This window comes from Anser anser, assembly GCF_964211835.1.
Source record: "Anser anser genome assembly, chromosome: 3".
Taxonomy (NCBI): domain Eukaryota; kingdom Metazoa; phylum Chordata; class Aves; order Anseriformes; family Anatidae; genus Anser; species Anser anser.
In genome coordinates this window covers 71,699,078-71,711,716 of record NC_139722.1, presented here as the reverse complement: position 1 = coordinate 71,711,716, position 12,639 = coordinate 71,699,078, and the positions used below count along the sequence as shown (strand labels likewise).

Sequence of the window (12,639 nt, the reverse complement as noted above, 5' to 3'; positions counted from 1 at the left end):
GTTCAGAAACTAGACAGCCAGTAGAAATGTCTTCTTATTTTTAATTTTTAATTTTTTATTTTTAGATTTCCATTCATTTCTTTATGTTCAAAGCTTCATTCATAGTAGGGTACATGTGTAATTTTTGATTGCTCAGGGTTGCCATCAGTGTTTTAAATCTTGTGCTTGAAATGTGAGCTAAACTAATTGCATAATTGCCAAAGCATGAACAGAACTGAGCATTAATTCCATTCTTTCTTTTTGAAACATCTGCTCATATTTAAAAATAAAATAAGAGAGAGAATATGGTTCTCCTACTTTGATGTGCCTTTTGAGTATTCTTTCCAGAAGTATTTTTGCAAATAACTTTACCAACGGTAATAATCACAGAGAGCTTTGAAGAAACAATAGATTATTCATAGGAGAGCATTCTCACTGGAACTTATTCTTGTGTTTACTTTCTTCTGTCTTATCAAGAAAGAGAAAACATCTGTGACCACTGTCCAATCATTGCCAAAGAACAGCCCTAACCAATGGTTATTGTTAGGGGTCGTTAGATTACTTTCAATAAATTCTAAAGAAAACTGGAAGCTACTGATAACTCACGAACAACAACAAAAGAATAGGTTCAGTGAGTAAATTTTTTTTTTTACAAGTATTGTATATCAGCCAAGGATTTATCTAAAAACGTTCCATTAGAATATAAATAAATCTCTAAAGCTCCTCCTTGTTATAAATGAAATAAATAAGCACTAGGAGTATTCTTTGAATAAATTTAGGGAAAAAATTAACAATTTGGGGCATTTTTCTTGTTTTGGGAATGTTATTTAGCATTACTCTCATCACATCAAGACTGACTTCACCTGTGCTTGTATTTCTGACAAGAATATCAATTAGTTGTTCAAGATGATGCACCTGTCTCATTCAAGATGAAGGCTTAAATATAACCATTTCATCTGTCAGCAATGTTTTACCTATGTTTGGGTCTACTTTATGGAGATAATACATAGCTACGGTGAGCTGTTGGCAGAGTGTGCATGCTTTGTAATTAATGACAAGAGGTAACCTAGCATTTAATAAAATAATTTCTTATCTGAAATATAGTTTCATTTCTCTGAAAAGTTGAACTATGATAGGAATGCTGTATTATTTTATGGCTACAGCAATCATCAAACACCAACCTCTCATTTACTGTTTTTATTTTCTCCCTTGTATTCAGTTTTATGTGAGTTCAGAAAATGAAAAGACTAGTCTTGTCTCAACAGCTCCCTTTCTGCATTTCTACAAGGGCCTGAAATTTGGAAGAAAATAGGCCATAAGCACAGATGGCAGAGTATTGTAGAGCACCAGAGATGACTCAGTTCATTCATTTAACGCATCCTTCTGGCTTTCATCAGGCTGGAGTGCTGTTGGTTTGAAATCCATGGTAAGCACAGGAAACTTTGCCAAGGTACTTTAAAAGAATGTGGAATGTTTACACTGCTACCTCAATTTCTGATAATGAGTTGCCCTCTGTCATTGAAAAGAGAGTGAGGCCTCCACCCAAGGCAAAATCTCTCCGGTGCTGTCAAAGAAAAATGAACATGGAAAGATGAGGGAAAGTCCGACTTCCACAGATCCATGAGTTGGCCTGGGATGCAAACTAGTGGTGGTAAGGAGGTCTCCAATACCCATGGGTGGTACCAGGCTAAAAGCAACTTTACAACCAAGCAGCTGGGACATGAGCTGAGTGAAAGGCACCCAGGGAGTAGTGGGCAATCCAGCTGGTCTCCAAACACTGTTGTACTTAGAGAAATTGAAACAGCTACTTTGGCATTATTTGTTGAACAATTTATTTCTTTGCTGATTTATTTGCAAGCTAGTTAGAATAAATAAGAGGTAGGGTTTTCCTTTTAAGCTTTGAGTGTTAGAGTGGGATTTTAGGTTTACTGACTTTTTTTTTTTTTCTTTTGATGCTTTCTCCACTGTTCTGTTCTGACTGATATCAGAACTGGAGTTCATATCCATGCAGTGTTCTTCTTATTGTAAAGTGGCCTATCCCTTAGGGTTTCTAAAGTACTCTCATAGCCTAACTCTTCTGCTTTGAAGTTTCCTCTTAAAAACATGTGAGCTGAAATATACTCAGTGAAGAAAGTGGTGTTGAAAAAGCTATCTGAACTCTGAAAAGAAACTGTGTGGTAAAGGGCTTTAGGCAGTGAAGTCAACATTACGTGAAGAACGTTCACTGAAAAGGAAAGACAAATTCTATTTGGAATAACTGATAACTCATAAGATGTAGCCCCTTTGACAACAGTATGATTTTAGCCTTGAAAAATATTTTCTAGGGAAAAGTGTTTTAGTGTTTTATTTCTACGCTTTCCACAGTGACAGGGAAATCTGGCAGAGGGGGGCTGTGTTGGCACAATTGTCCTGGAAGACCTGTGCCAACAGGGCTGCTTTTGCTTCCCCAGAAGAAGGTATTACTCTTGTTGTGAGTATAATACTTACACATGGGAAGAACAGAAATAAGATAGGTGGGCAGATCCACTCTTCAGCATCTCGTTTTTTGCCAATCTATTGCACTGATAGAATGGCTTTAGACTTAGGCTTTTATTTTTAACTCTGTAGATCGAAAGTGTTGACAAATGGGTGTAAAGGGTTGAATTTCTACAGCTTAGAAACTGACTGCTTATCAGCTGAGCCACATTAGCCAATGGTGTATACACTCCCAGCCTATTACAAACATGCTAATTTAAATCTGATTGTTGGCCTTTTTAATTTTAGTTTGCAATGGACGAGGAGTATGCACATGCTTATTTAATATGGTTTGATAAGAAACACATTAAAATGAGACAACTCAATCGTTTCTCATTAACTGACCCTATTCAAAGATAACCCTGATGGTGAAAGGAAATAATGTATTTTGTAGGGGAGAAAACTGACACTTTTTAAAAAACTTTATTTTAAATCTGTTAAGTGGTTCAAAACCTTCTGGACATGTATTTGGAAACTGTACAGTTATTGTTATATTTAACATTGCCTCTAGATTTTTTTTTTTTGAAATAGCTATTGGAATATATCAGGAAGCAATTTAGTAATTAGATTATGTCCCTGTTCTACTCTTCACAGCTAATCTGTCTTTGCACTAGAGAAGATTTTGAGTAGTTATTCCTTGTTGTTAAGTCATGCAGCTCTCTTACTTTTTAAAAAATTATTTATTTATTTATTTATTTATTTTAATTTTCTCTCTGCCAAAAAAACATTAATCAGCTGAAGAAATAGACTTTTTAACAGTGATTTGATACTGAAACTGAAATGAAGTTTGTACTTTGGGCAGTATGAGTACAAGCTTGGGAGAGGTGAACAAACATCATAATGTGAAGAGAGGAAAGAAGAGGACCAAGAATAGTTTCTGACTTATTTGTGAAAAGAGGGACCTTCCTGTGTTTTGACAGGCTTCTGAAATACCCTGTAGTGAAGCTAGACTTTGTGGTTCTTATTGGTGCACTTCCTTCACTGTGTGTTTGCAGGGTATGCTTCTTTTTATTCACTTTTCAGCTAGATTGTCATTACTGCTGCTGTTGAGAAGCATAAATGTGGACAGTACGTCACTGTTAGCACAGAATAGGTCACCTCACCTGAAGGTGTTGCTCATTGCCCATGTAGATGAAGTATCTCTTGCTTCTTGCCTTTTGCTATTTAAATGCATTGGAACATTCTTTCATGCACAGACATCTTTCTCCTGATCTCTTTTCCTCTCTCTCTCTCTCTCTCTCTCTCTCTCTCTCTCTCTTTAAAGGGGGGGAGAGTCTAAGAAGGAAGCTGGTATTTCCTATTGACCCTGAAAGCTGAGTAGGAGAAGAGTCTCATAATTTTCCTCTTCAGCATTATGGTTTCCTTTCTCTTTTAAGATTATACGTGTATATATATATATATATATATTTAATAGAACAGGTGCTAACCTACAGATTTCAACAGAATGCTTTCTGTAGCACAAATATGAGTGGTTCATGTTGCCTTATGCTGCCCCACAGATAATTGCTATCCTTGAATGAAATCAGACATTGTATTACATGGGGTGCTCTGTTTTGGTTATAACCCCCTTGGAAATGCAGCACTTTGTCACATGGCTCAGGCGGATCCACACTCTGTGCATCCCTCAAAAAGACAATATCCAGGGTTCTCATAAGCATCTGATTGCTAAGGCTACATTTCCGCTTCATTTCATACATGGAAAAAAATGGCTCTCTTGACAAAGAGGATGGAAGTAAAATTGCCAGACAACTATAATAAAAAGAACAGTATAAACCTTTCAGATGAAGCTCCTGGGCTCTGCTCCCCACACTGCTGAAGTGCTAATACAAGCAAATAGTGTAACTTCCTTTGGCAGCTGTGACTTGAATGTCTCACAGGAGCATTTTATGAAGCTAAATTTCTGAATTACTTTGGGGGGCTTTGAAACAAAGAGTTATACAAGTTGATTGTTAAGTGTATACCTGAAAATGTCATTCTTTTCATTAGGGTGACATCTTTGATTTCTACTAAAGCTTCATCTTCATATTTTTGTTATTTAACTGCATAGAATGCAGAGAGTTAGAATAATTCCCACTGTGTGTAGCTCTCACCAGCATCTTCAGGTACATGGATCCTTCAGCTGGAATAGCCTCATGTAGGATTCTTAGAGTGGTGAAGCAAAGCTGTCTGTCACTGAGAGAACAGTGCTCTTAGTACAATTGTAGTCATGATAGGGTTAGAATTTACCTTTACAGTGCTGTACAGACTCTACTTGAAGCATGAAAGGAGAATATCTCATTCTCTGAACAGGATACAAGTTGAACAGAACTTTTATTTTTTATTATTATTATTATTATTTAAGAGGGATTAAAAAAAACCAGCAAATCTTAAAAAACAAATAAGTAAATAAAAAAAATAGCAAGGTACCATGGGGCTTAAAATATGTTCTTGGCTCAGTTAGCATTTGGGTACAGTTCAGAATGAAACTCGGTTGTTTGTAGCCTCAAGATAATAAATACTTTGTCATTTCCCAGTTTATTCTAGTAACAAAAAGGCAGTTATGAATGAGATTGGATTTTCGATTGCTCTTTCAAAGGAAAAATGACCCTCAGTCCATGGTGGTGTTGTAATTGTTGATCCTGTTGTAGCTCTTCACTGACTGCCATACTGTGCAGATTTCTATCATTACACATTTCCCTTCTCAGCTGTTGCATGTGTTGATTGAAATTGATGTACCCAGCAAGCTGGTACAGATGGATATATTCTTGGCTGTTGCACAGAATTAATTAGTGTTTTCTATTTTATATATACCCTTACGATGTGCTTACCCCAGTAGCTGAGTGCACTGAACAATGTGTCTAACATCTGCCACATGTTCATTTTCTTCCTGGTCATTTCCCCTGGAGGAGGAAGGTGTGCAGTGTGCTGTCTTGCTTCGGGAGTGCAGGAAACGGGCTTCAAAAGGACCTGGTTCATCAAGTTTCATCTCCGTCTGTTGCAGACATCTACAATTATGTAATGCTCTTGTGAGCTTACCAGCTCCATTCTAAAATAAGATTTCTTTCCTTGTACTGCTATTGGAAAGCTGTTTCACAACTTCATAGAAGGGTTAGAAAGTTTTTCTTTTCAGCCTCAAATTTTCTGCTTTGTTTTTGCTTATTTGATCTTGTGTCTGTGTGGTTCTTGTTCTTAATGAGCTTTTATACCTTCTAGGCTCTTAATTGCCTTTATTGAATTTATAGGCAACACTCCTACTTCCTCTTAGCCTAGTTTTTGTAGGCTCTTTTACTGTTAGTGCAGGTGTGGCTGTGTGTTTGAGATGATTGTTATTCCATCAAATTAAAGCTAGGTAAAAGCATCCCAAGTGAATTTAATTTTGTATTTTTTGAAATCATTGGCTTCAGTTCACTTCAGAGTTTGTGTTGTCTGATGTATGAGAAAATCCCATCCTACCCTTACATTTAGGGCATTATTAATTTAGGTAGGAAACCTATTATATTTGTTTTGTACACATATTATATTTGTTTTGTACACATTGCCTAAATATCTAGGAAGATTAAGTTTACTCCAGTGGCTCAGCTTAGGTAAGATTTTACTTCAGTAATAATCCCACTGACTTCAAATGAGTTTACCCGTTGCATGAAGTTCCACATGAAACAGGAGGGGGGTTGGATCCAATGATCTCTTGAGGTCCCTTCCAACCCCTACAATACTGTGATTCTGTGAAACTGGGCATTATATTCCAATTTCTTTCCAAAGTATGAGGTGCTTGCTAATGCAAGTTGGCAGCAAGGCTGTCCTGCTGCAGCCTGGGGCCTGAGACAGGTCATAAAAGTATTGTAGCTCAAACTGCCCAGCCTCAGGTCCTGCAGTAAATCCCTTGGCAACTGTGAGTTATGTCCTATAAATATAAGGAAATACCTCGACAGTGTCTCCTCTGAGCATCCATCTCAGTGTGACAACCCCTGCGAGAGGCAATGGTGCTTCCCCAGGTACAGGGGCATGGGACAGGGCTGAGCAGTGTGGGGCTGCTTGCTGGTGTGTTCCCACCAGGCACAGCCCTTCCTCTCCTCTCCCCACAGCCGTGCAGGCTGCTCCCGTTCTAGAGTACGTCTGGCTCACAGGCAGCAGAGTAGACAGACCTGCGTGCTGTATCTGTCATCGAGTCACAGATTGGAAAAGAGGCCATGCCTCTGTGCTGCAAATTTGTGAGGAACTAGGGCAGCTCGGTGCAAAAGGCTTTGCAACTTGAATTTTGTACTTGAAACTAGACATGGAAGGTTTGGCTATATCCTAGTACAATTATGACTATATGAAACTGCACAGTTTGTTGGATCTGCTGCAAATAATTCACATTTCTGGAAAAATGTACTTATTTTTGTTGGATTTATACAGAATGTCTGATCTGTCTCTTGCTGAATTTTCTGTGTTGTTGCTGTGCATTTTGGGGTGTTGTATGTTTTTTTCTGGTGAATGTATTTAGGCTGATTCAGTAGTCCTTCTCATTGCAATTTGGTATTTGAAGCTGTCTCTGCAAAGAGGAGAGTTGCATCTCTTCAGTTACCACAGGTTTGGAAAAGTCTGTGTCTAGAAGTATTGAACATATTTGATGTTACTCCCTCAAGAAACTGAGCAAATGTTACAAATGTGGATAGCGAAAAAATTGGGCTTCTCTTTTTGAATGATTTCTTGTTACTGTTAATAGACAATTTATTGTAATCCATCTGCTGCTCTTGTCTGATTGATGTTCATCATAAATCCTGTGCTCATGGCAGGCATAAAATATTCAAAGAAAACTTGAGATTTCACCTGTCTCCATAGCTGAAGGCAGTTTGAGTTTTACAAAGCTGGTTTAGGGATTCAAAAATATATGAATAGAAAAAATAAAAGGAATTTTAGAATCAACTTTGATATTATCTGAACCACAAAGTCAAAATCTTTCTGTTTTAGAAAGAGATATTTTGGAAGTCCTTACAAATGGTTTCCTATTATGAGAGAAACATCAGGTCTAAATTTTAACTGTCATGAACACTGGTCAGTCAGATTAGTGCACGTGGCTTTTAAAATGTTACCAGATCAGAATGTTTTATGTTTGCAACCATTTTTCATTCATTTTTATTATTGAGGACTACATGTGGTACAGAACAGCTTAGAATGAAATTGTTTTTTCTCTTTCTTGTGACTGGTTTTCTGGAATAGAACAACTGTGATTATTGCCAGAGAAATGTTAATACAACTTTATATTTACTGTCTAAGCTCTCTCTGTCCCCTTTTCTACCTCTCCACACCTTATTTACCTTTAATATCCACTGGTAAATCAATGTAAGAAAAGAAACCTGCAGTTTCCAGGTCACTTAGGACCTACGGATCCACAGGTATCTCATTGTTTCACTGAACTCTGAGCGTGTTCACTTTGGAGGACCTCCTTTGCTCTTTCTAGTTGACTCCCCACCCTTAATTTGGTAACTGCATGTTATAATACCTTTTTTTCTTTTTCTTTTAAAACAGGCAATTATGGGGAAAGTGGAATGGAGGCCTTCAAAGAGCTGGCTGCCCAAGAGGGTCTCTGCATTGCTCATTCTGACAAAATCTACAGCAATGCTGGGGAAAAGAGCTTTGATCGCCTGCTGCGCAAGCTACGAGAAAGGTTACCCAAGGCTAGAGTGGTGGTTTGCTTCTGTGAGGGAATGACAGTGCGGGGGATCCTCATCGCCATGAGACGCCTGGGAGTGCTTGGGGAATTTCTGCTAATTGGAAGGTAAGGCTGTGAGTGGATTTCACCGCAGCTCTTCTCCATCTCATCCTGCAGGCAGTTCTGTTTCAGAACTGTGCAGTTCAGGCTACTCATAGTTCTAGTATTTACTTTTCTAATGAATGAAAAGAAGTGGCAAGATGGTAGAGCAGATCTTGGGAAAAGGATATGAAGATGAGTAGCAACTTAATTGCTGTTGTTAACTTTTGCTGAAGTAAATGTTAATTATTATCTGTTTTTTACAGACATAAGGCATTAGTGTTTTTATGCTTCCACGCACTCTGGAGAAATGTTTCATATGCAGATTTTAGAAGCAAAATATGGGATGAAGAATTCTGATTTCAGAATGTGAGCTGGAAATGTGATACATGATAGCATTTCATGTGGTTTTATGAAGGAGATACTAACTATACTTTGGTAATTTGAAAACATAAATTTTCAAATGTTTTTGATTACTTGAACTTTTTTCACAGCCTTATGGTTACAAACTGGCATTCGCCATGGTATACTTTATTCTGAGCTTTGCTGTTGGAGTTAGGGCACCAAGATTACAAGGATATGTTTATTTTTTAAAATACATACTGATTTGGCCATCAGCAAGATTGATATGTTTGCACTTACATTACTGAACAGTGCTGGTGTGTATCAGACAGGCAAAGACTGACTTATTTCCTCTAGAATTTATCAGTTCTTTATTAGATATCCACTGGAATATGGTCATTTTATTTCTATCATACGTGATCTATCCACATTCCCATTTTGTGAAAATTCTTATTTCGAGGAATCTCTTTCACCTTTTTTTTTTTTTTTCAATGTCTTTATGTCTGGTTTTCCATTTCAGTGAATCTTGTTCTGATGATGAGGGCTGACATATTCTGTCTCGTCTGTTAGATTGATAATGTCTTTTTTAATCTTTCTATTCACGCTTTGTTTCTCTCTTATCTATTGTTTAAACACCACTCCTTCAAGGTTTTTGACAGTTTTACCTACTTAGCTTCTGTTTTCTTATTATTCTGTTGTCATTTTGATCTATCAAACTTTTTTGTCCCTTTCTCTCCCTGAAGTTTTTCTGTCTGTCACTCTTGTGGCTGCAATGTTGTCCTTTAGCCCTGTACTATAATATTGTTCTTTTCTTGCATCACTCCTCAAAAATCACAATTATGATTCCCATGACTATGATTCCCATGATTCCCATGATAGCTAACCTTACCTTAGTAATCATCTGAAAGCAATCAATGGTTCTCCTTTCATTGTTCCTTTTTTTGTTACATTTTTTGATTCCAATCTATTTAAAGCAGAGATTGTGTCTCTAGAAGAGTGTGTAGACAAGATGCAGTGCATTTGGAAAGCCCTCAGCATTAAAATTAAAGTAGTACAGAAAATGATATTCTGATTTAGATTTGTGCATGTGCTTTTCATCTGCATCATTCAATATGCACCAAATAATATGCAATGAATAGTGGAACCTTTCAGGACTGACATATTTCAGTGAATTGAAGAACCTGACTGTAATAAAATTAGTCTGGATCACCGCATCCCTGGTCATTCTGTAAATACCCTGGCAGCTTTAGGCAGTGTACCGTATTCATGCGTTGTTGCTTTGTAGTAGTGTCTTATTGTTAACCTGATTTTGGTGCTTTCTCTGACTCTGGCCATACAAAGAGCCAAAGGAAATAAGTCTCTTACTTTAAGCACCAAAACTCAGTATGATGGTAGTACAAACATCAGTTTCTTATTAGGTCATTTACGTGATCCCCTTATTTATGGATAATATATAAAACATTTTAGCTTCAGAATTTGACTAAAAGCCTTAACAAAACATTATGATACTCTGGTTCAATTGTTTGTCTTAGAATCTGCCCTACAGCATTGCTCTGAACTTTGTCAGAACCTCTCAACTATTAAATGTTAATAGAATTTCTTTGGAAATCACAATACATTTTTCAGATAGGCTTCAACATAGTCTTATTTTATGCTGGTAATAGAGTATGTGAGAACCATTTTTAGGACTGGGTCAGATCTGCCTTTTTAGGTGATCTGGTTGTAAAACAGACTGGCTGTGCACAGTCTGGATTGTGCTCAACAGATGGTTGAAATAAAAAAAATATTATAGGGCTTGCACATGTTTTATAAGTGCTCACAGAACTAAAAGAAAAGACATTTTCTTTGAATTGTTCTGATTAAGAGATTAAAAAAAATGGCAAATCTAGCAAACTTATTCACAAGTAAGTTGCAGTGAAACTGCAGTGCTATGAATTTGGTCATCTGTATACAAACAGGAACTGAGGCATGTATTAACATTGCTCTGACATGCTGTTTAGTCATTCTCATTCAAGTACCCAGCTAAGCAAAAAACCAAAAGCCTTTTAAGAGCATTCTTTTTATTGAGGGAAGTGGGACTGAATGTAAAATCAAGACTTTTTGCAATAGCGAGCTAAACAAAGCCTTTAATGTACCCACAGGTTCATTATCAGCTACACTATATCAACTCCATAATCTACTCTGACTCACTGTAAAGAGGAAGCCTTTACAAAAGGACACCTGGCTAAATAGTGCTCTTCCTGCTATATCTTCAGTATTGCTATTGGTGAAAGCAGACAGGCATTGACAAGCTCAACTAAGTTCAAGGTATCAGAAAGAGAGCTGAGAACTAAATTTGACTTTAGTTTAAATTGGGAATGATACTTTGGGAATTATAGGGGGTTACACTGAACCGGGACTGGGTTGTCATTTACTGGGGAATTTTCCAGGATGGGCTGACTATTCTCAGGCATGGAGTTAGGAGCCTATTTGTGCCATATCTAAGCAAGTGTTCCTAAATTCAGATCAAAGATCTGACTAGAAGTTCAGTCTACTTTGCCACTGGAAGTGGGAGTCTGTTGTATTAGTGAGAAGAAAGGGAATACCTATTTCTGAATCTGGAAGGAAGCAAGGCTAAGACATGACAGAAGAAGGGGTTATAATCCCACCTGAGGGAGAATAGCAGATGATTCTGAAACTAATACAGTGTCCCAATGTAGTGAAGAATCCAGTAAGAAAAATATTAAGCTTTAAAATTAAGGACCAGAAAGCTGAGAAAACAACAGGCTGATAATATACAGGAAAGGAAGTACAAAAATGAAATGGCTTTATTTAAAAACAGTGATTGCATTAGTATTGCTGTAACCAAAGGCAAAAATTCTATTAAGAAATTAAGCTGCTCTCTTAAGGAAAATTCAGGTGATAGCTCTTTTAACAGAAATTAGTTTTTATATGAAGTAACTATATAGAAAGATGCTCAACAACATGCTTCTAATTATGTTTACATAGACCACTAGGTTTTATATTACTTAATAAGCATAAATTAGGCTTTGTGAGAATCTTTCAAGATGGATGAATCTCCTGTACATCATCTGAAATGATACATCAAGTCAAAGCATGTAACTGACTGGCCAGCATCTCTGAGTAATGCAAAGCAAATGAAAGATGCAAACAAAATCCCAGAGTTCAACAGTTACTCTGAGATCAATGGAGAACTGACATGTTAGATAAATAGTTGGAAATGAAAATGCTCTTTTGTAATTTCAAAATTTCTTAAACTCCTACACAAAATGGTTTGTGTAAATGTGTGAGGAGTTTTAGGAAGGAAGAGATACGTTAATGTACCTGCAGTTTCAATATAACACCAAGTAATGGAATATATATTGCTTTGTTTCTCTAGGCTTTCTGATGTTTTATGGTATTCATTTGTATTGCTCTATAGGCTGTTGTAGAACCATGAATTTTAAGTGCTGGTAGGGTGATGTCTTATGAAAATTTAAACACTTGGCAGTGAAGGTATGGTTGGCACCTCTGTTGTGAACGTAGTGCATTTTCAGAGGGAAAAGTGAGTTCTTTTTCTACCTAATAAAGCTCTTTCAGCATAGGGTGACAAAGCTTTCAAGGTGGATGTTGTGATGACATTTTCCCTGACTGCCCTCCCTTCACAAGTCAGTATTAATAATGGTGTTTCTGGCATTTAACTTCACACTTTGTGAAATGTTGCTGAGGTTTTCAAGTTCAGCAGGGGAGAAAATTTTATGGTCACGTATGACACCAGTGACCAAGAAAAGTCTTCTGTTAGGACACAGAAATGGAGACTCTAACAACTAAGTCTTTGAAGTTTGGCCTGCATTTCATTAAATATGGAGACACTCAGAAACAACCAACAATTTTCTGGTTTCTTGGGGAAGTGAATGCATCCTCAAGAAAATGTTATTTAGCAGATCTCACTAATTGATATGCTGGACCCAATTCAATTTTACTTTGCAAGGCAAAACACCAGTGTAAAACTTATGAATGAATTGCTTTTGGTGCTGGCCAGATCAGAGACAGCCTAGGTAATACTGGCCTATTATTAAATTTCTGTGATTGATAACGAAGTCCTGTTGACATGG

General features: G+C 37.1%; 1 protein-coding gene across 7 annotated transcripts in view; it reads left to right on the top strand.

The window, feature by feature from the left end:
- The window catches only part of GRM1 (glutamate metabotropic receptor 1), a 187,350-nt gene that overhangs the window by 28,392 nt on the left and 146,319 nt on the right, over positions 1 to 12,639 (top strand). For all 7 annotated transcript variants that reach the window (XM_083828082.1, XM_083828084.1, XM_083828085.1 and 4 more), the window contains one exon: positions 7,981 to 8,230. In XM_083828082.1, coding sequence (XP_083684208.1) covers positions 7,981 to 8,230 — 250 coding nt within the window. The remainder of the gene's footprint in view (positions 1 to 7,980; positions 8,231 to 12,639) is intronic.